This window comes from Sapajus apella, unplaced genomic scaffold (genome assembly GCF_009761245.1).
Source record: "Sapajus apella isolate SASKATOON/1434 unplaced genomic scaffold, GSC_monkey_1.0 scaffold26, whole genome shotgun sequence".
Lineage (NCBI taxonomy): Eukaryota > Metazoa > Chordata > Mammalia > Primates > Cebidae > Sapajus > Sapajus apella.
Window position 1 is genome coordinate 2,150,659 of NW_022436966.1, and position 23,532 is coordinate 2,174,190.

Genomic DNA, 23,532 nt, shown 5'->3' on the forward strand with positions numbered 1-23,532 from the left:
ATCTATAATCGGCCGGGCAAGGTGGCTCATGCCTGCTATCCTAGCACTTTGGGAGGCCGAGGCAGGTGGATCACTTGAGGTCAGAAGTACAAGACCAGCCTGGATAGTGTGGCGAAACCCCATCTCTACTAAAAATACAAAAATTAGCTGGGAGTGGTGGCACGTGCCTATAGTACCAGCTATTTGGGAGGCTGAAGCATGAGAATCGCCTGAACCTGGGAGGTGGAGGCTGCCATGAGCCAAGATCATGCCACTGCGCTCCAGCTTGGACTACTTAAGGTGAGACTCCGTTTCCAAAAAAAAAGAAACTGTAGCCATATTTGCTTACATGTGTATCACAAAACCAGAATAATATAAAAGAAACTAATTACAGTGGTTTTCTTTGAAAAGGAAGAAATGAATGGATTGATTGATTGTTGGATGAGGTACAGAGCAAGAGGGAGATTTTTCATGATTGATTAATAGAATGACAGACAGATAGATGATAGATAGAATAAATGTATACAGTATATAGAATAAATGTACTACCTAATTCAAAAATAAGATAAACAAAATTTTAAAATAAAAGACACTTTAACAAGATCCTGCTGAGAGGCCCACCAACACCGTCCCAGGTCCCTGGAATAAGAAGGCACAGGTTGCCCCGACGCACACAAGATGCATGCGGGCTGCTTCAGCCCCACCCCAGGCATCTGGGCCTCCTCCATCGCAAATACTTCCACCAGGCTGCCTTCACTGGGATGGGGGTCTAGGGGCTTGAATAGCACCTGGTCCATCAGCCACACCCCAGCCAGCACCGCCTTTGGCCCCGGAGATCCCTGGCGGCCTCCCCCTTCCTGTTCCACCCACAGACACTCAGCCAGGGCCACACCGTGCTGCTGCTTCCTCTTCCTCTGCTTCTTTTTTTCTTCCTTCACCTTTTTTCTTTACCTTCCTTCACTCCCCAGTGGAGTATGATTAGCACACCCTCTCTGGAAGGCTATTTGGCCTTCTGTACCAAACACTTAAAAATAAGCCCTCTGGCTTAGCAACCCAAATTCTAAAAACTTCCCCATAGAAAATCAATCGGAGTGTGGACAAAAATTCCTGTATGCTGATGTTTGTCACAATGTTGGAAAATTGGAACTATATCATCCAAAAATAGGTTAAATGTTGTGGTATACTCATCTGACAGAATATTACGCAGCCATTTAAAAAATCATTTCAAAGACTATTTAATAACCTGAGAAAACATGAGACAACACAAGCAGTTTACCAACCTGCAAATATATAGTTAATTCTCGTTATTTATGGTAGTTACAATAACAGGGTGGTCATGAACCCTGAATTAGTGAATGCTGACTCATTACCGCAGAGGAGAAGCAGGGTTAAATTCCTGCCAGCCTCTGTCACAATGTTTTTGTCAACTGATCAATATGTCATCTTGGTTTATGTGTGTTGCCATTGAAGGACGCCTTGCTTAATAGATACTGCTGAGTTATCAGCGTTGAACTCAGCCAACGGCACTGTGACTCATGCCTGCATGAAGCTTACCTAACACACGCACTTCCTCCGTAAAGCACATCACAGCCCTTTTGAGCTTAGGAACGCCTGACAGCACTTTAGTACAACATTTGGGGCCATTTTGAACACCAACAAGTCACAAAAATGTGAAAAACATGAGACTAAACAGGACACGTATCAAACGACACGTATTTTTTCTGTGTCCTTTGATACATGTCCTGTGTAGTATCATGCTTTGAGACTCTCTGCCTCCCTGTTTAAACTCTCATGGAGTAAATACGTGTGCTTTGATCATGGACACACATTACTCCATGAGAGTTGGAGCAGAGAGGCAGAGACACCTTGTTCAACCTCAGCAACCAACATACATGCCGGAGGCTCAAATTTTCAAGGCCCTGAAGGTGTCCATAAATCATCACAAAAGTGCCACAAGTGTTGATTTGGGGCTTGAAGATACATTTTAGTGAGTAGGCAAATTGGCAAATACAGAATCCTTGAATAATGAAAATCAACATTTTCATTATTTTTTCCCAGCAAGCGTAAGAGGGGAGGTAATGGGGTAGTGAGCGCTAAGGAGAGAAAACATCCTAGAAGGAAACACAAACCAATTGATCAGTAATTCTCTCCAGGGTGGTGCAGGGTACAGAATGTGGTTCAGTGGGAGTTTTTGCTCTTTTCCTTTTCTCTGATTTTTTTCAATTTTTTCCTGCAGTTAATGGGTTTCATTCTTGAATTCAGAAAAAAAAGAGTTATTTTAAAACCTCCTGTCCTTCCCTACAATCACCTACCTTTTCTTTCTTCCATACCATGAAGCGCACAGTAGCACACACTCTCACACCCTCCTGTCTTAGAGACGGCCAAATCAAATATGGCTCACAGCTTGGATAATACTGCCACCAAGTGTCCATAAGAGGAAATGCAAAGAAGGCCGGCTGGGGCGGGTGCGCACACAGAACGTAACCTCAGGGCTCTTCAGCTTAGGATGTCATGAGAAAATAAGTGACATGTAAGCAGGCTAAAAGAGAGGGACAGGCAGAATGAGACACACCGTAAGAGCAGCAGAGGCGGGGAGGCCACAAGAAAGTGACTCAGGGCAGAGAGGATGCAAGGCCTGGCGACCACTAGAGGAGGCTGGCCAGGTTGAAACTTTCAGGAGGGAGCATTCCAGCTGCCTCCTTCTCCATAAGGTCACTCTTCAATTCCCCCCACCTCCTTCTAGGGGAAAAATGAAAGGTGCAGCTTCTTGCATGAGCCCAGGTTCCAATCTACTCTAGATAGTCCCTTGCCTTGGCCGCCTTTGTCCCTTCACCTTCCCTAGACACTTGCACCTTCCTACAGAAATCCCCAGAGCCAGGGGCATCTCAGAACAGAAGACCCAGTGAGATCAAAGGTGCTGGCAGGGACCCAGAGCAGCCAGGAGCCCAGCGTTCTGAGGCTTAGTTCCAACGAATGTGAAGGCACATCGGTCTCGGTTGTAGCCACCACTGAAATACCTTCCAGGTTGGGAATGCGAAATAAGAACAGTCTCGGGACATGAAATTCCCCAAGTATCAAGTGGAAAAGTTAATCTTAGTCCTTGGAGCTAATGTCCCACAAAACCATAGAGCCGCAGCTTCCTGTTTCCTTCCTGCCTTCAAGCAGCTGCCCCCGTTCCTCCTGATGCCAGGCGCAGGGCATAAGACCCCAACCCTGAGCCCACACCAAAACCTGCACTCAGGTGAGGGTCTGCAGTAGGCATCTACACCTCCATATGAATGAGTTTAAAATCTGCATTACGTTCCTGTGTACATTTTCACTGGGACTCTGGGCTAGTCTCTGAGGAGAGAGAGCCAGCTCAAAGGGGCTCCTGATGGCCACCTTCAGTATAATTCACACATCAACACAATAATGACTGATTTTAACACATTAAAAATAAAAAGTATTGAGGTCCATACTAATACTCAAAGGGGCAGGAAGGAGAAAGCTCTTCTTTACAGGAAAAAATATATATATATCAACTAATCAAGAGTAAAAGAATGATAATGAGAAAATCACCACGTTGCAGTCCCAACTGAATGACTTCTTCAGACAAGAAGGTCAGTGGATGATTAGACCGTTAGGTAAGATGTGGCTGAGAAATAGGATATCTGCCAAGATATTACCCACAGATTACTTGCTAATTACCAAGTGGGAGCATTTACTTTCCTAAGGGAGCTGTCTGGAGGCACCACCTAACTCGTGTGATCAGGCGACCATCCCTGATGATGAGACAACCTGACATTATCGCCTTCTGTCGTGGTGCCATATGACATGCAGAGCATCCCCTATGCTGAGTTCTTGCCAGAAGACTTCATCTGACTCTAAGAGAATCTCTAGACCTAACTTCCAGCTTACAGGAAAGAGAGGAGCCAGAGAAACAAGTCAAACAACGGGAGGAAACAGTTGAACAAATCCAGAACGAGGACACACAGCCTGGGCTGTTCACAAATTCGATGCCATGAGGTAGAAACAAGGGAATGGGGCACTGGTGTGTGGTCCTGGGAAGAGCTGACAGTGGCTAAGGGGCATGAGGCAGGGATGGGCCCTGGGGACACGTTTAAGCTCACAAGTGGGAGATGCCATGTTTGATATAGAGGGAGAAAAAAGAGGGAAGAATCAAGGCAGGTCCACATTTTCTGCCTTTGATGGTTGTATCTGGTTAAGACAGAGGCTTTTGGATATGGGGCAGGTTGGGCAGAGGAAATGACTCCCTCCAGGGCTCAGAGGAACAGCGGGCAGAGCTGTTTAGAGGCATGTAGGGGTCTGGGGTTGAAGGGAGGGGTCAGAGAACTATGGAGCTTTCTGCAGAGAGGTGATGGCTGAAGCCTGGAAGGGCTGAGGCTGCCAGGAAAGCCTGCGGGTGCGCACAGACACTGGGGGGGTGGGCAGCCTGTGAGGAGAGAAGGGCTAGCAGGGACTGGAGCCATAGCCCGCCTCAGGGCAGGAAGGTCGGCTGCAAGGAAGAGGGGAGCATTCGAGTGACCCCTAGGGCACCCACCAGGGGGTCTTTCTCTGCCCAACTCCCAAGACATTTTTTAAATAATCATTATGTTTTATTCCCAATCTTTAAAATATAGTTTCCCTATCTTTATGTCTTCCTGTCTGGTTTCCATGCTATTGCTTCATTTTCCCCCAAATGTTCCTCTGCTATCCACTGTCTGATGTCCTCTCCTGGGCCGTCCATATCTATGTGTCTGTCTGGGACACCCCCAGGCAGACCTGTCCACGTTCGTGTGTGGGGCAGCCCCTGAGAGCTGGGCCTGCATGGGTGTCTCACCACCTGCCGGGAGCAGCCCCTCCTTCTGCACATGCCTGTGGTGGGGGTGCCTCGCTCTGACCTGCTCTCACCCAGCACCATCCACAGGGCACCCAGGAGTCCCCTCCCAAGAGAACCTTCCTGCTCCCTTGCTCCTTACCATTTTCCCTGCAAAGCTGACCTCCAGAAATGGGTCCACCAAATTCTTCTTGTTACTGTCAAAGCCAAAGATCTGTTTCACGTTGTCCATCACGGCGTCGTCCACTGGGAAGAGGGATATACCAGTCACTGCCTGCCTGCCGTCTCACCTCCAAAACCCCGGCTGTCTCCAGGCAGTCCTGGGGTGACCTGAGCAAGACGCTGTGGCCGCTTCTCATTCCGCCCAGGGACTCCCCAGAGGGAGGTCTGCCTCAGAGCAGCAACTCCTGAGAGCACCAGGCCACTCTGTCACCAGTCCCAGACTCATTCACTGTCCGGGCTCTGCATTCAAAGCCTTTCAGATCAAATCTACCAACTGATCCACTGCTTGACTAATTAGAAATCTACATTGCTAAGGGCAGTAAATACCCAGAAAAGGACTGACAGTTGTTTTAACAATATCCCATGATCCTTGCCTGGTTGACATTTTCCTTTAAACCTATTAGAGCAGTGATTGATTTACCTGAGATTAACCAAGAAGTCAATTCTGTTGGTTTTTTATTTTTTTGAGAGTTTTTCATCTATGCTGACCCAAATTAATTATTTTTTAATCAGCCAGGTTATTTATGTACATAGATATAGATAGATAGATATGTGTATACACATACATATGTGTATAAAGCAAGTCATGTTTATAAACATATGAGTGGGTGGGTGGAGGGGATAAAGAGCATAAGCTTGCTAATGTCTACATGAATACAAAAGGCAACAACACTTAGCAAACATTTGTGATCCGTTTGCCCAACTATTTTGTTTTTATTTTCAAACATTGCAGAGAATTCAACACAAAGCTCTTTCACCTTAAGAAAATCAAACATTTCTACCTCCCCATTCCACTCTTAAAGTTCACCAGCCTCACTTCTACATAGTTGCCATCAATAAGTGCAGAATATTTTTAAGCATGTGTTTTAGTACCGAATTAATTCCCATTACTTACATACAGACTTTCTTCACAATTTTGGTCCAAGTAAGCATGTACGTTTCATTTATTGACGTCAGCAGCCAGAGCAGAAACTCTCAAACAATTATCTTTATGGAAAAGTCATAACCAGGGACCCAAGTGGCAAACCTTCTCACTGACTCTGCTGTGGACAGTGGCTTTGTTATGGTAATGTATGCTCAAAAACAGTGGCTCACAGCTGGGTCTCATGACAGAACCACCTGGGGAGCCTTTAAACCCTAACAGTGCTGAGCCCTGCCCTAACTCAAGTCAATCTAAAATGCTGGCAGTGAGGGCCCGGCATCTGGACCATTTTGAAGGTAATTCTAATATCAGCCCAGGTTGATGCCGAGAGCTCTAGGATAGTCAGTATAATTCCCCAGCATTTACTAAACACACAGATGAATCTAGCACTGGGCCAGCCGCTGTGAGAAACCAGGCAGTGGCCACAGTGGGCTTCCTGGGAGGAAGAGGAAATGGATATAAGTCGGGTGACCCACTGTCCCCGTTTGCTGGAGACCACAGGGTTTCCTGGAACAGGCACTGTCAGTACTAACCCCACCAGGACAGTCCCAGGCAAGCTAGGACGGTGGGTCACCTTGCGGATCTGTGTTTTTCATCAGTGAAGACAGAGGGTCCCGGGAGTCCTTCATGCAAACCCTTCCAACATTAGAGCAGCTGCTCCCCAGCCCGGCTCTGCAGACTTGCAGGACGGGCTTCCTCATAGAGGGAGAGAAAATCAGTGAGAGCTAGTCCTAAGGGCAGAATAGAGTCCAGATGATGCTGACTCCTCAATGAGAACTGAGAAAATGGGTCCACAGATAGCCAGACCAGGCCCAGAGGACACTGGAATGGAGCAAGAGGCAGCTATTACTCTCAAGAGTTCTTGAATCTTTGTAACTCCACCAGCACTGATGACTTTTCATTAAATTCTGATATTTTCCTGGACGCTTCTCCATCCTCCAGGGAGCTGACCCCACCCACCATCGCCCACCCTCACCAGCCCTGTGCCTCCAGCCTTCTGCAGACCTCCCACCCCAGGGTGTGCCCCACGCACTCTGCGGCAAGTCCTCGGCCCGGAAGACCTTCAGGCAGAAGTGGGCTCCTCGCAGGGCCACGCCTGTGGGCCGGAGCAGGTTGCTTTCAATGTCCTCCTTGTCTTCAGAGGGGTCTTTTCTCTCCAGCTACAAAGCAAACCAAATATGATTCCTTCACATGCTCCCGAGCACAAGGTTTTACTTTCCTTTTCTAAGAGTTCCACCGTCACATCGATACTGCATTCTGAAATAAAGCAGACTGTGCTCCGAAACTTAGGACCACGTGGTCTCAGGCAAGGTTCTTCACCTGAGCCTCACCTTTCTCTTGGGCACAGTGGAGACCATGACACCGACTTCCCAGGACTGTGCGAGGAACATCTCCAATAATGATGTAAATGCATGTGGCACACGGCAGGCATTCCACCAACCTTAGTCTTCCCGCTCTCCCCTGCCTCGCAGTTAAAATACAGTATAATAGTGACTGAAAATATAGTTCCGTAGTGAGCTGCCACTCTAGCTTCAATAACATGCATGTGTCAATGCACCCAGCCAGTAGTTACTGAGTGACTATTCGATGTCAGTTTGGTGCTAAAGGGCAGTGAATATGGCAGGGAATGAGGGGAAGACGTGAATAAGTGCCCTGTTCCCATGGAGCTGACGATCTTGAAGGAAAAACAGACTTTCAGTGAATGAATCCAATCACATGTCCTGTATCTTGTGGTTGGAACAGTAATAACAAAAATCATATCCCACATGTATTGATGTGCATGCAGTCTCTCATTTAATCCTCATAGCACCCGCCTTGAGTGGGTCTCAAACTTGGCTGCATATTAGAAACATCTGGAAGGGCCGGTTGCGGTAGCTCATGCCTGTAATCCCAGCACTCTGGGAGGCCAAGGAAGGCGGATCACCTGAGGTCAGGTGTTTGAGACCAACTTGCTAACATGGGGAAACCCTATCTCTACCAAATAATACAAAAATTAGCTAGGCAGGGTGGTGTGCACCTGTAGTCCCAGCTACTCAGAAGCTTAGGTGGGAGAATTGCTTGAATCTGGGAGGCAGGGGTTGCAGTGAGCCAAGATCACACCACCGCACTCCAGCCTGGGCAACAGAGTGAGACCTCCATTAAAAAAAAAGAAAAAAGAAAGAAAAAGAAAAGAAAGAAAGAAAGGACGCACCTGGGGAGCCCAGGTTCATACCCTAGACCAATTAAAACGGAATTTCTGGGAGAGAGTGCCCATGGGGCAGTGGTTTTAAAGCTTCCCAGATCATTCCAATTGGCAAAGGAGGCTGAGAATCAGCATCTTCTAGACCACTGCTGTGCATTCCAATTAAAATGCAGGTTCTAGTTCAGCAGGTCTGAGGCGAGGCCCAAGATCCTGCATTTCAACAAGTGATGCCCATGCTGCTGGCCCACAGATGACGCTCTGGGTATAAGGTCCTAGACTGCGCACACTTTACAGATAAGAAAGCTGAGGTTTAACACAGGCTGGAAGCAGAACCCATGTGGTTGGAGAGCACAGAGCCAGGGGGCTGGTAACTATACCGGCTGGGGGTGGGGGAGTGGGTCAGAAAGGCTTCCCAGCTTAACACTTGGACAACGAGCACCAGGTGGAGGCATCCAGACAAGGAGGCGACTCTTGCAGAGCCCCTTGCACGAGGGGAAGTTGGCAGCTGGAGGAACAGACGAAAGATCTGGTGGCTGCTCTTGGTCTAGTGAGCAGTGAAGGGACAGGAGCATAGCAAGGTCAGGCTGTGCCCAGTAGCCAACTCCTTGGACAGCTGCCTGGACTAGCCTCACCCCACTTCACACTCAATCACACTTGACATGTGGAAACCTCCTTCAGAATCCCTGCAGCAAAATGCTCATCACAGAAAGCCCATATCACAGAAGTGCCCAAAGGGATGCATTCTGTGTTTATTCTCCTCAGCTCATATCAGAAGAAAACAATCATCTTTCAAGCGTCCATAAAAGTGTCTATTCCCCTAGACAATAAGCACTGATTGAGCACCTACTGTGTACAAGACCTGCCCTACTAGGCAAGAGAGAAGATAAAAGATATCATATTGCTATATTGTCCCCATCATCAAGAAACTGAATCTCAGTGATGAAGACAGACACATAAGCTGATTAGACAACCAAAGGGCTGGGTGGTGCCCCAAGGAAAGACTAATACATTTTCCTAGAGGACAGGGCAAGCTTCAGGGAGGAAGCAGCATCTGAACTGGGTCTGGAAGAACCAATTGGCTCTTGGTAGGCAGAGAGGGAAGGCATTCCAGCAGGGGAAAAGGCTGAAGAGGGATGGAAGAGAATTCTGGAAAGTCACAGCATCTGGTGTGGCCACAACACGGGGCCCATGAAGACACATAATGGCAAGTGGGACTGGGAAATTAGGCTGAGGAAATGTCAGCGGCCTTAAATGTCATGCTAAGGATTTTGAATTCTATCCTAAATGCAATGGGAAGTCGCTGGACGTTTTGTAAGTGGAATCGCACATAATTCTACCTGGGTTGAAAAGTGATGACTGGTGATAAGGTAGGGATAGGTGGAGAAGTGTAACGTAAGAGGTTAGGAGACCTCAGAGGACACTTAGGAGGGAGTGGCAGAAACTGCTAGTTGTTCCCCCAAATCCAGTCTTTTCTGCCTCCTCTAACGAACCCTCAATTTTTAGCGGACAGTAACAGGATGGACTTTATTTCCAGGGTCCCTGGTAGTTAGATGTGACCCTGTGACTAGGTTCTGGTCCATGGAACCTGAGCATAAATGTGTACAACTTGTGGGCCATGCCTTTCAAGGAAGAGATGTGGTCTCCATTGTCCTTTCCTCCCATTTCCCTGGCTGGAATACAGACATAGTGATGGGAACCGGAGCAACCTTCTTGGGCCATGTGATGGAGTCTGCAGGAAGATCACAGGGGAGGGAAGACCAGGAGCCTGGGTCTCTGCAGAAGCCTGGGTCTGTGCCAGCTCTGGACTGTGGGGCTCACGACAGAGAAATAAACATCTGTCCTCTTGAACGCCTATTATTTGGGGCATCTTTTTACATCAGCTAAACCTATATTGTAATTCACGCAGAGACCCAAGTGAGAGAGAGTGGGAGACTGGCCTCAAACTCTGGTCTTGGGATGGGAAAAAGAAGGAGCGTGCACTGAGGTTTTCACACCAACAAGACCGGCCAACTGCTTGCACGGGGACTCAGGGGTAAAGAATAGAACTCTGGCCTCTGGTTTGGGGGACTAAGTGGATAACCATGCCATTTCCTAAGATGTCACCTAATACAGGATGGGGAACAGGTGTGGGGAGTGGGCAGCAAACCATACCAGGCTTTGCTACAATAAGTTAGAGGGCCCTAAGGGATGTGTTAATGTGGCCTGATGACAAAGCAACTGAAACTGAGCATCTGGAGCTCAGAAGATCCAGGCTGGAGAAGAGCAAGGTATAAGTTTTAGGTGGTGTCTGAAAGAGACAGACTCCTCAACAGTGAGAGGCAGATACAGCAAATGAACAGGGACAGGGACTGAACTGCAACATTGAATTCAAAGAACCTGCTGGAAAAGGAGCAGGGAGAATCGGGGGAGTCATGAATGCTAAGTGGGGAGACAGTTTCAGGTAGGGCGTGGGCTCCAGAATCGAGTGCCGTGGCGCAGTGGCGCAGACTAACGACAGAGGAGAGCTCCCAAGCTCTGGTAATGAGTGACCTGACACCAGTGGTTGGGGGAGAGGAGGTGGTGGGATTCCTGCTGAAGAGAAGAAGGAATGAGCAGCTGGTGAGGGAGTGGAGAAAAGGGGACGCGGTGCACCCTTTCAAGAAGCTGGTGATGACCAGCAGTAGGAGAAAGGGAAAATAGTAGTGGAGAGGAGGGGTGGGGAGAAATGGGCCAAGGAAGGGGTGTTTTCGGATTGGGGAACGTTGAGCCCCGTGCAGATCACGGAGCGGGACGCAGGGGAGACAAGTGGGGGAAGAGATCAGACAGAGGAGGCTAAAGACGACAGTGGAAGATGTGAGGTCACCACCAAGGAGGTGGAGGGATGATGGAGCGGGAGGAGCAGAGGAAGGGAGGGAAGGCAGATGAAGATGGGGGCGACTTTAGGACCACGGGAGCTCCCAGAGCTCTCACCACTCACCACTGTGCAGCTCTGCCTCTCCAAGGGAAGCTGAGGTTGGAGCTTAGGAAACCTGAGAAAGTCTGGACACAGCCAGGAGAGATCAGGAGTAAGGAGATGAGGAGACTGAGATAAGGAGTAAACTACACCCGAGAAAAAAGAAGAGGCGGACAGCACCCGGGGCCCAGCTGAGTGGAGAGAGAGAAACCCATGGTCATCCAAGCAGCATGTCCAGGTGACCAAGGAGCCAGGGTGCAGTAAGGATGGGGGGGACACGAGGCATGGCAGGAGACCCCAGGGGCCCAGTCCACCCCTTCCTCCCTGCACAGTGCCATCAGCCATGTTCAGGATGCCCTGGTACCTCACCCCTGACCTTGACCTCACCCCTGACCTTCAGCACTCCTGGCTTGCTCCCACCCAACACATCCACCACCCACCTGCCTCTCTTCTGCTCTGCGCTGAGCACCACGAGGCAAGTGGTCCACTACAAACAAAGCGTCCAACCCGGAGTGGCCGCTCTCATGCAGAACCCTTTCATTAAATCTAACCCCTCATTCCTTTCCCACAATGGTGATCCCAAACCTTTCCTCCTCTTCTCAGACATACAAAGATGCTGATCCCTCCCCTGCTCCCAACACTTTTCTCATTCTTACCACCTCCAACTTATAACATTACTGACACGTAGAGATGGTCACAATACATTCTTAGGTAATGTAATTCAAGTCATAATATATACAAAATAATCTCACTGTTGCAAAAAGAAAAATATGTGTGTATATCCTTCCAGAGGGATGTGCAGTAAGATAATACTAGCTCTCTTGGAGTGGTAGGATTATGAGTGATTCATTTTTTTATTAATATGTTTCTACATGTTCCACATTTCTCATTAATTACCATGTATTAGTTTAAATCAGAAAAAGAAATAGAGTTTTTTTTGTGGTTTGGCACCTCCGCACCAGGTGCTGCGTGGGACTGTAGGAAGACCCAGGGAAATATACTCACAGGCGCTTCATCCCCAGGCCCCAGCACACAAAGGCTGGTTTTCAGGTAGCCTCTGGCCCCAGCAGAGAAGTCATCAGGGTCTGAGAGCAGCAGCCACTTCCTGAGATAGGCGTGCCCTAAGAGAGACAACATCCACTGGTGATCCCAGAATCAGAAGCCCCCAGCCTGTGGCCACGCCCAGGAGCCCAGGCTGGACTGCACAGGGGGGCTGAAGGACTTATCCACCGGGCCATGAGCGCAGGACTCAGATTCTAGAATCAAAAGGTACTTTGAGTGTTCATGTGGTCACAACCAGAAATATTAACAGAAACTCCTGTAAGAGGCTGGCAGAGCCAAAACCAAGGCCATTTTCCTCCCCTTCAGGAAGGAACCAGAACAGAATGGAAACCAGGGTGAGAGAAATCCTGGCTCATCACCCAAATGACCTGTCCCTGTCTGCTGTGAGCCCAGTGTCCAGTAATGGGGCCTCTAGATCTATCCTCCCTGAATGGGCCAGTGGAGACACAGGCAAGCGTGACACCCTCCCAAGGACCTGCCTTCCCTCCCAAGATCAAGCTCCTCCTCTAGATTCTAAAACCCCCAGGAGGGACAGTGAGGATCCCAAATGGGTGTCTCCAGTCAGCCTCCAGAACCAAAATGCAAGGATACGGACAAAGTGGTGAGAACTTACGGGGCTCTCTGTAAATGGTGCCCACGTCCATCTGCAATCAATGAGAGGAGACACAAATCAAACTCTTGCCACTGAAGCATTAAAATGATTCCATTAAAAACATGGTTTTGAAGAACATTTGGAAACATAGGGAAACATTCACCATCTGATACTACGTGAAAAGAAAGTGAAATATATTTTGATCCCAGTTTGCTAATGAATGCTTATGTACAAAAAAGAAAGAGGAAAAGAGGCTGGGCATGATGGCTCATGCCTATAATCCCAGCACTTTGGGAGGTCAAGGCAGGTGGATCACTTGAGGTCAGGAGTTTGAGACCAGTCTGACCAGCATGGTGAAACGCGCCCCCATCTCTACTAAAAATACAAAAAAAAAAAAAAAAAATTAGCAGGGTGTGGTGGCATGTGCCTGTAATTCCAGCTACATGAAAAGCTGAGACAAGAGAATCACTTGAACCTGGGAGGCGGAGGTTTCAGTGAGCCAAGATCATACCACTGCACTCCAGCCTGGCAACAAGAACGAAAAATCCGTCTCAAAAAAAAAAAAAAGGAAAGGAAATTCAACGCAATGGAACTATGTTATCCCTGCATGGTAGGTTTGGATGACTTTTATTTCATTTTTTATACCTTCCTGTGTTTCACAATTTTCTATTAAAAATCCATAGAGTGTTGGGATGAAGACAGTGGGGAAAGCTGCAGAGGGCGGGGCAGGGGGTGGGCACGGAGTATCTGGAAACTGTGTACTTTCTACTCAATTCTTGCTGTGAACCTAAAACAGCTCTAAAAAAAATCATCTAATTTTTTTAACTCGTAGATTACTTTTATAATTAGATACAAATAAAATAATTTTTTGACTTAACCCTTCGGTTCTCAGAACAAGAATGTAAAGAGACTCAAAACAAAATTAAGATTTAATTTGTTACAGAATGACTCAGGCTCAAGCCCATTCTTTTAAAAAATGCACCTCCAGGTAAACAGACTTAGTTTTTTATCTTGTGACTTCTTCCCACAGGCAATGATTCGGGAAGATTTCGCAAACACAAAGAAATCTTAGCTGCTAATCTAGCCAGCAGGTCCAACCCAGCAATTTTTTGGTGTTTTTGTTTTTGTTTTTTTGGTTTTTGTTTGTTTTTGTTTTTTGAGATGGAATCTGCTCTGTCACCCAGGCTGAAGTGCAGTGGCACAATCTCAGCTCACTGCAACCTCTACTGCCCAGGTTCAAGCAATTCTCCTGCCTCAGCCTCCCGAGTAGCTGGGATTACAGGTATGCGCCACCACACCCAGCTAATTTTCATATTTTTAGTAGAGTCGGAGTTTCACCATGTCGGCCAGGGTGGCCTTCAACTCCCGACTTCAGTTGATCTGCCCGCCTTACCTCCCAAAGCGCTGAGATTACAGGCGTGAGTCACTGCACCCGGTCCCAGCAATTATTTATTGGGCAGAAGAAATAATTCTAAGGTAACTGTTATGACAACAGGCAGAATCAAGCCCCTTATTTTAAATTCATATTGAAAACACAAATTTAAAGAAGGGAGGCATGATATACTTGGATAGAGGGGAGAGGTTAAAATAAGCCTGTGCTTTTTCTTTCCTTTTGATAAGTCCTTGGAATTTTCAAAATGAGAAAATCAATAAGAATTACATTAAATTACATTAAAACACTCTGCAGGTCTCCTTCAGTCTGCAAAATTACTAGTTACCTTTACTTTATGTAATCTGTTAAATTCATTGGTTCTTGGTTCTCAGAACAGGGCTATTCAACTCTGGACTGTCTGGGACAAGTGAGGAAGCCTGGGGCAGGGTTCCCCTCTCTCCTCTGCCTCTCCATCTCCCAGGGATCCACATGTGACCCCCACTCCCAGCCCAGAGTGACAGTGATGTCAGGGCCAAAAGCGCCAGTCTCACCGGCCCAAGATGGCCAGGATGAGGCAGAGGGCTGCCCGAACTCAGACCTCGCACTGCCTGCCCCGACGTGGGGGAACGTCCAAATTACAAATAAGGGGCTTGGTTCTGCCTGTTGGAAATAAGGGAAGAACTGCCCTCCCCTCTCTTTTTGTCAGAACACTTACCTTAGAAAACTTGTAAATTTATTACACTTGCCCTGTCTCTTTGAAATGCATCTTTTTAAGAAACTAGATAAGCCTTTTGTCAGCTTTAGTATACAAATGTCATAGTATACAAAAATCAATACAAGAGTTTGATTTTTGTTTGGTCTTTTGGATACAGCAAATTAGCTAACACAGATGGTCACCCCGATGACCGGGTGACTTTGGGATGAACACGGTGTGAGTGGCTTCTCTTGAGAATGTGTGTAGTGTGCAATGGGTTGGACCTGCTGGCTAAATTCGCGTGGGATTTCTTTCTGTCTTTGCAGCATCTTAGCAGATCATTGCCTGGGATGTGCATCTTGCTCCGGTTTAAGACCTCTTCGATGATAAAAAGTGCTTTCGTTCTCTTCCACCTACGTGGAGAGGTTTTCTAGGAAGAAAGGAGTGCTGCGCAGAGGGTTTGGCGTTGTTTTTTGAAGTTATGTTTTCCCAAAGCAGAGACACACAGGATCTCTGGAGTGCCAGCCCCTGCCCATGGTCTACAGAGGCTCCACCAACTGGGAGGAGTGAGAATTGACTGCTTTCATAGAAAATGAACTGTTACCCGGAACTCCCCGAGGAGAGCATCTGTCCTGAGAGAACGAGAGTCCACCACCTGCAGAGGAAGATCACCAGAAACTCACATTCACAGGGAGCACGTGGTCCACACCACCAACCCAATAGCTCTTCCCTCCCAAACAATAACTGCCAACACTTCACACTGCCTCAATTCCGGAGATCGTTCTACGCAATGGTTAGCCCTCACAAGAACCTCATCAGTAGAAACTGTCATCATCCCCATTCACGAATGAAACAGTGGCACAGAGACTTGTACAGAAACACACAATCGCTCCATGGCATAGACAGAGTTGGAATCCAGCCTACTGCCGGGGCCTACACTTTGAGCCACTAGGCTGTGGTGCCTTTCAGAGGAGATGGGGGAAGAGCCAAGGCCCAGAGAAAGAGAATCTCAGTCAGAAGTAGGCACATTTTGTTTGGATAAACAAAATAAGCTGGGAACTTAAATGTTCATTGCAAGAAGTGATTTAAGGACCCTGACCTGGCCCCCAGGGGGTTGCTGAGCAGTGGGGTCTCCTGCAGCCACTGCCTCCCAGCTGAGCTGTTGCAGGCATTTCTGTGAGTTACTCCGCATCATCCAGGTGTCAGGCTTTAACACACCTCCCTCTCACCTACATACACACTCGCCGACAGGCACACACATACATGCACAACTGTGCACACTGACACCTATGTGCATACATACAGCCCTCGGAGAACACTTGGACTAATGAGACATACCGTGATAAAGATGGGCTCATCAAACAGCTCCGCGGGAGAGTCAAACAAGTTGAAGAAAAGTGTCTGTTGGTTCAGAGCAAAGGAAGACGTATCAGTGCCTGCTCACCCCTTGGGCCAGGGAGGGGGAGGCCCACCACCCCCAAGCCTCCAAGCCTATTAGTTGAGTCCCCTCAGAAAATATGGATTGGGCTCAGCTCCAGGGACTGGACAAGTTTTGGGGTATTCCGCCCCTGGCCTCACAGACATGATGATTTCAGGGTTGAGTGGATGGCTGGCCCTGGAGGGTGACAGGGATGCAGGAGCCCTTTCTCCAGTGCCACAGATAACCTCCTTGGGGGCCAGCACTTCTCACCACCCAGGTCAGCGCCATATGTAAACACTCTTGAATGAATTGCCCAGTGTCTGCATTGGGCTTCCAGATTGGAAGGCCCACCAAGGTCTGGCCCTCGTGGCCCGCGCCTCCCACCTCATTGAAGAGTGGGCTGTTTCCCTTGTGGATCCGAGTCCGTTTGGTCTGCCCTGCAGCAGTGACCTTGACCACAGGCTTGATGTTCACCCCCGGCAGCTGGCGCCCCTCGATCACCTGGACCCTGATCTAAAGTCAGGAGGGGAAAGAGTGGAGGAAGGGGGAAGGGTTAAGAACCACCCACCATCCACCCCAAGAGTCAGAAATCTCAGGGACCATCTCACCACTATCTTCTTGGGAAAAGTATTAAAAAGGAATTAGGAAGAGCATTATATGAACAATTATATTTTCCCACCAAGGGCCCTTGCATCTATACAATGCCATAGCTCCACAGAAGAGCTGCCAGGCTGCCCCTTGTCAGCTACACACATTAAACCCCAGAGGCGGGCAGACACAGTCCCCATTCATGTCATTCAGCCATTGGCACAAGCCCCACCCAAGACCCACTGACACTGGCATTCTTCAGTGGCTTGAATATCTTTATTGACAATTCCCTCAGAGGTCGAACTTACACAGTGAAGTGACCCCAGAAATAGTCTTTATTCTTTATAAGATGCAATGCTTTCTTACATTCTGAGAAGCAAATTGAGAATTTTTGCCATTCAGCTGTAAGTAAATGAAGACTTCAAGAACATCTATGCTTTCAAATATTAGGTAAGATATTTTAAAATATGAAATTTTAAAATATTAAAGCAATTCTATGAAAAAAGATATTTACTTGCTCTACTTTTGAATCAACTGTTATTTTTGTCAATTGCATGATATGGGAGGATATATTCTTAACAGCAATGGGAAGATAGATGAGTGATTTTTAGTCTTCTCATTTTAATGTATTTTCCAAGCTTTCTAAAATAAACATATGTTAGTCCCATAAAGAGAAAAAAGGCAATATGAAGACATTTGGGGAATCATAGTATGGGGGCTAGAATTTTGCCTCTTTGGGCAAACACAGTGGTTAGAGCTATGACTTCCACTTAAATTACCATGATTTAGAACAAAAATATTTTTGCGATTTGTTGCAGTTAGTATTATAGAGATTTAAGCTTCCTGCTTTTAACCTTAAAAGAGGTTGTAAAGAGTTAACTATTACTGTGTGACTATATCAAAATAGAAAATTCTTTTGAAAAGAAAAAAAAAAGATAAGCAAAGGACCAAAGTTACAAGGCAAATAAAATGGGATGGATTTTGGATAAAAATGTGTCAAAGTGTTAATATTAATAGTTTTTATTCTGTGATGAGCTTGAACAAATTCAAATTCCACATGACTCTCCGAAAAATGCATGGCTCTATGCAGGGGTAGATATAGGGAGAAACAAGATGTTAGACAGAGCTTCTCTGATGTAGGGATCTTGTTAAAATGCAGATTCTGGTAGAGCAGGTCTGGGTGGGGCCTGGAGACCCTGCATGTCTAACAAGTACCCAGGTGATGCGGAAGGTGCTGGACACAAACCACACCTGATAGCCAGGAGCTTGCTGGCTGGATACACCCTGGTCAGGAACACAGAGCAGAGGTGCAAGGACATGCTGCATCTCTGCAGTGACCTTTCCTTCTAAGCGCAAAACCATGGGGCTGGGCAGACTTATTCTGAGGACCCAAGATGTGAACTCCCTATTCAGCATCTGCCCAGGCCCAGGGACACTACAGATCCCGCCCCCCCCACCTCAGGAGGGCCTGAGGATCCCACATACATTTTCCCCTGAAGCTAGACAAACCAGGCAGGTGCCTGGCACCAGCAGCTGACAGCTGAAGAGGAGTCTGGGGTCAGAGAAAGTCCATTCATCACCTGGAAGTCCTGCGGTTTGTCTGACAGCAGCTTTCTGGGTGTGGGCACACTTCGCTTTCTTTTGACCCCGGGGGGGTGGGGCGGAGGATGCGAAGGTGGTTTCCTCGGAGTGATGGGAGCGCCTGGGCCTGGAGTCCCGCTTTGATCCAGGAATGGCTCTGCCTCATCCCCAGTGAGTGCCTGGTCCTCTGTGTCTTCCTCTCCTCCTGTGTCTAAGAGGAGAGGACCCTAATGAGGCCTGGGTCCCTCTGGCCCTGCCCCGAGGACCCAGCCCAGGGGGCAGAAGATCCAAAAGACAAGGGCACTGAGACCCACCCTCTCCTCCTCTCCCCACGCTCTCCCCATCAGTGAGCCAGGATGGATAAGGTAGAAAGAAGAGGAGCTTCCAGCAGCTGAAACTTGAGAGTAGTCAGTCCAGTTAGTCAACGGGAAGAAAAGAGAATGGCCCTAGCCCTCCCACCCGCCAAGTCCTGCAGGATGAGTCCTCTGCCACCTGGCCCCACGCCAGCGAGCTGACCATGGCGGCTAGTGAGACGGTTACAGGGAGGGTCTGGGGTCGGGACAGCCCTGACCCGGGTCTCACCCGTGGGGGCCGGCCACTTCTTTCCAGAGTACCTCGTGTCCATGGTGCTGTCACTGAGCAGGGACCAAGTCTCGGCCCGGCTCTGTCCCCCACCTGTCTTGTGGGCAGGGCATAATCCCAGGAGGGGAGGGAGGAGGTTGGGGTGAGAGAAACCAACCTACTGCACACCCAGCCCCAACCCTGCCTTCCCCGCCCACCCCAGCCAGAAACAGCTCAGAAACAGCTGCCAAGCCCAGTGGGACCTGTCCCCTCTCACCACCTCCCAGGAGGGTCCAGGGGCCTCCCCTGATTGGCCTGCACCTAACTCTGTCACATCCACTTCAACACGGTCCCAGAGCATCCAGCCCTCCACCACCAGGAGCACGTCTCCTTCCTCCCCTGAGCCCACTCCAGCTGCAAGCTCAGGATGACCAGGTTACTCCAGTCCAGGCTGATCTCCGGTCTCTAAGCTTGGCCAGTGCTGAGCCCCAGGGAGACGCCTCTGCTCTGCCGACCTCACCACAAGCCCTGCGCTGGGCTGGCCCCAGGACAGGCACAGGGTACACCCGAGACAGGGGCTGCTCAGGTTTTAATGCTGGGTTTGCCTCTGGCTCCCTTCACTAAGAGAAAAACTCTAGAGTCTTTCTTATGGGCAAGTGCCCACTGATCTGTGTACAAACCCAGCAGGCTAGACCACATGGAGGCTCCCATGCCCAGGCCCACCACTGGTGAGCCAGCCACCCCAGGCTGGGTCCTCACTTGACCAGCCTGGCAGAAGCACATGAAGAGAGCTGAGACAGGCACAGCACTTAGCTAATTTAGTCTGCTCCCTTCACAATCTATGGGTCCAGAGAGGGAGAGTAATCAGCCCAAAGTCACACAGCAACTCAGTGTCAAAGGCGGGACTGGAACCCCGAAGTTCAGCTCAGGGCTCTTTCAAGGAAAAAAAAAAAAAAAAAACTAGTGCTTTTGTCACACACCATTACTGAAGGCCTGCTGGGTGCCAGAGCAGGGAAGCATTTGGTTCTGGGGCACCTGTGGGCCTCAGGTATCACCTGAGCCAGCTCCCATCCCCACACACCCTTCTTGAAGCTGCACAGCTCAGAACACCCAGCCCAGGCTCAGCCCCGTCCCCGGGCAGGTGGGACTGGGAGGCTTCCTCACACTACCCCCAGCAGCAGCCAAGGGAGCGTGCCTGCTGCGCCTCCTTTCTGCACAGCAGAAGGCAGCCCTCAGGACTTCCCACCCACCGCACCCTCTCCTCTCCAGGCCTGGGCAGCCCCCAGCCTGGGGAAGGCAGAAAAGGCCGGGAAGCCTCCCTGCAGCCCCAGCCCCCAGGTTCAAGTACCACTGCTGGCCTTCTTCCCAGGGCCCAGCGAGGCCACCATGGGCTACTCACCTGCCACTACATCCAGGTCAGGCAGAGTCGGGGAGGGCTCCAGAGGAGTGGGGGGCGGGAACATGGGCACAGCTCCAGGCAGCGGTGTGTAGGATACCTGCAGGACCAGCGAGGCCTGGAAAAGACGACATGTGGGGGACAGGTTAGTGCGCTGGCCTCAGACCACTGCCTGCCAGCAGCTTCCCTGTTTCTGGCATCCCTCCACCAAGTAATATGGCTCTGGTAAAGGCCAGGTTTGCAGGGAGCTGTGGCAAAGCCACCCCCAGGGTCCCATCAGCATAGTCAGGTGGCTCAGAGTACAGAATCTGGGGTCAGTTTCCAGCACTCAGGAGCTGTGTGACCTTAGGCAAGATCTGTGACCTCCCCATGCCTCAGTTTCCTCATCTGTAAAACTGGGGTTAGTCATAGCAATAGACCTTCCTCACTGGTCAAATGTAGAGTGGATTAGCTGACGCAGCACGTAGTGAGCATCTGCAAATGAATCAGGGATCCACCCGCTCCTGCAGGGTTCTCCCACTCTCCACTCAGCCTGTCTAAAGGAAAATGTCCCTCTGGCCACTCTGCTCAGTCAATGGCTCGCCCCTACTTCTCCAGGGACAACGCGGCTTTGCTCAGCTTTGCTCAGGCCAGAGCTCTCACTGAGAGGGTCTCAGGGTGCTGCCAGCCTTGTGGAGCCCTCTTCCTTCCTGCCCCCCACCATGTCCTCAGCTGCCCCGGCTTGCAACAGCTGGAGAGGAGAGGGACTGGTGACACCCCTCACGGACAAGGTCGGGTTGCCCATGTGCCCACCCCACCCCAACCCAACCCTCGCCCTGAACCTGGGAACGGCACAACCTCATCAGGCTCTGCAGCCTGGCTCCTCCCCAGCCTGCCCAGCCCCGCCCCAGCACCGCAGGTCCAGCAAGCCTCCTGGGCAGCCATTCTCTCAAATTACAGCAACGGATACTCTACGAAAGTGTGGGAAGCACAGAAAGCCTAAAGAGGAAAAATGCAAAAGAAAACCAGTTGTCCAGAATTCCCTGACTGCGAATTCCAGCTCTCTCCAGTCTTTCAAACAAACAGTAGACAGGTCTGCTGTATACAAAATGATTTTCTTTTACTGAATGTCAGGCAATAATTCTCCCCAGGTTTTGAAAAACCCTTTATAAGCATAATTTTTACTGAGGCATAATGTCCCTCTGAGTGGCTCTGGCATAGTTCACGGGACCTTTCTGCTGAATGACCTTAGGGACGTCAAGAGACTCCCAGAGCAAACTCAGTCCCGAGAGGAGGGCCTGAAGGCTTCTGACATACTCGGCTCTTGAGCTTGAACTCTTCAGACTGGAGCCTGAGGAGGGACAGCCTCACTAAGGGAGAGCAGCACTGGTGGAAAACAGGGCTCAGAACACTGAGGAAGGAGGTGAGAGCCCGCTCAGCATCCCAGGAGACCCAGGAGGAGGTCGGCAAAGGCCACTGAGACCCTTGAATTCCCTTTCCCAAGACCTGGCCATAACCTGCCCTGCGGGTTCCTGAATCACCACCAGGTGTCGCCACTTGAGCATCCAGTCCCCTCAGCTCCCACAACCCGTGGAGGGGTAAGGAAGAGCCTTCCCATCTGCGCAGACGCCCCACCAGACGCCTAGACTCCTTGCGATGCTCCAGTTCGGTAGGTCTAGGGTGGGCCTTGGCATTTGTATTTTTGACAACTTTCCTAGGACTTTCTTCCACTTCAGCAAAAGGTTATTTTGACTCTTTGGAGAAATAACTACTTCCAGGGCTAGGGCAAGGAAGATACAAGATGAGCCTGGACCATCTTCTTGTGCCAGAAAGGAAGGAAATGCTCAATGAATTAATGATTTTTAAAAACACAACAAAAGAGGCTGGGTGCAGTGGCTCTTGCCTGTAATCCCTTTGGGAGGCCGAGGCAAGAGGATCATGAGGTCAGGAGTTTAAGACTAGCCTGCCAACATGGTGAAACCCCTGTCTCTACTAAAAATCCAAAAATATTAGCCAGGAATGGTGGCATGCACCTGTAATCCCAGCTACTCGGGCGGCTGAGGCAGAAGAATCACTTGAACCCGGGAGGTGGAGGTTGCAATGAGTCAATCGCACCACTGCACTCCAACCTGGGCAACAGAGCAAGACTCCCTCTCAAAAGCGTAAAATAATAAATAAATAACATAATGTAATGTAAAAACATGTCAAAAGGACACAGCAGCCAACTTTCAGGAGCTCCCACAGGCCAAATCTGGAACAATAGAAACATGAAAATACATAATGACAGCAACAGGTTAAACAATTGAATAAAATAGAAATACACAAATCCATATTGCAATAAAGAAATAGGAAAGGAAAAAGCTTTTTCAGATCACAAAATGCCAACTGATTAATGCAGGAAAAATAACTGAGAATATTACTATTTAGCAATCATCAAAGCAATAATAAATTCAACCAAGAAACAGCAGTCGTGTTAAAACTGGGTATGGCCAGGTGCAATGGCATGCCTATAATCCCAGCACTTTGAGAGGCTGAGACAGGAGGATTTCTTGAGCCCAGGAATTCAAAACCAGCCTGGGCAATATAGTGAGACCCTCATCTCTACAAAAAATAAAAAATTAGACAGGCGTGGTGGCCCACACTTGTAGGCCCAGCTACTCAGAAGGCTGAGGTGGGAGAATCACTTGAGCCCCGGAGGTCAAGGCTGCAGTGATCCATGATTACATCACCGCAACGGAGGGACACTGATCTCAAAAACAAAAACAGCTCATGGAGGTTGGGGAGGGTGGCTCACGCCTGTAACCCCAGGACATTGGGAGGCTGAGGCAGCTGGATCATCTGAGGTCAGGAGTTCAACACCAGTCTGGCCAACATGGTGAAACCCTGTCTCTACAAAAATGCAAAAATTAGCCGGGCATGGTGGCATGTCCCTGTAATCCCAGCTACTCGGGAGGCTCAGGTAGGAGAATTGCTGGAACTCAGGAGGCAGAGGCTGCAATGAGCCAAGATTGTGCCACTGCACTCCAGCCCGGGCAACAGAGTGAGACACCGTCTCAAAAAAAATAAAAATAAAAATAATAAAATAGCAGCTCATGGAACTCATGGGTAAAGTTTAGATGGCAAAGAGGATATTACAGAGTCACAAAATTCTGACGTGAGAAAGGGGAGTGGATGAATGATGAGTGGGACATCCAGCAAGCGCTAGTGCAATCACATGATCACAGTTAACGGTGT

The 23,532-nt window shown here is 49.0% G+C and overlaps 1 protein-coding gene across 28 annotated transcripts in view; it reads right to left on the reverse strand.

The window, feature by feature from the left end:
• Nucleotides 1–23,532, reverse strand: part of DYSF (dysferlin) — a 232,015-nt gene that overhangs the window by 151,315 nt on the left and 57,168 nt on the right. For 17 of the 28 annotated variants that reach the window (XR_004272972.1, XM_032291763.1, XM_032291765.1 and 14 more), the window contains exons 5-14: nucleotides 20,323–20,437; nucleotides 18,945–19,037; nucleotides 18,362–18,573; nucleotides 16,578–16,706; nucleotides 16,112–16,174; nucleotides 15,378–15,428; nucleotides 12,729–12,759; nucleotides 12,059–12,174; nucleotides 6,973–7,099; nucleotides 4,938–5,041 (exon numbers count right to left, since the gene is read on the reverse strand). Coding sequence is in view for 27 of the 28 variants with exons in the window: in XM_032291763.1 (XP_032147654.1) it covers nucleotides 4,938–5,041; nucleotides 6,973–7,099; nucleotides 12,059–12,174; nucleotides 12,729–12,759; nucleotides 15,378–15,428; nucleotides 16,112–16,174; nucleotides 16,578–16,706; nucleotides 18,362–18,573; nucleotides 18,945–19,037; nucleotides 20,323–20,437 (1,041 nt within the window). In the remaining variant the exon portion in view is untranslated. The remainder of the gene's footprint in view (nucleotides 1–4,937; nucleotides 5,042–6,972; nucleotides 7,100–12,058; nucleotides 12,175–12,728; nucleotides 12,760–15,377; nucleotides 15,429–16,111; nucleotides 16,175–16,577; nucleotides 16,707–18,361; nucleotides 18,574–18,944; nucleotides 19,038–20,322; nucleotides 20,438–23,532) is intronic. The other 11 variants (XM_032291772.1, XM_032291768.1, XM_032291766.1 and 8 more) reach the window with 1 other exon arrangement.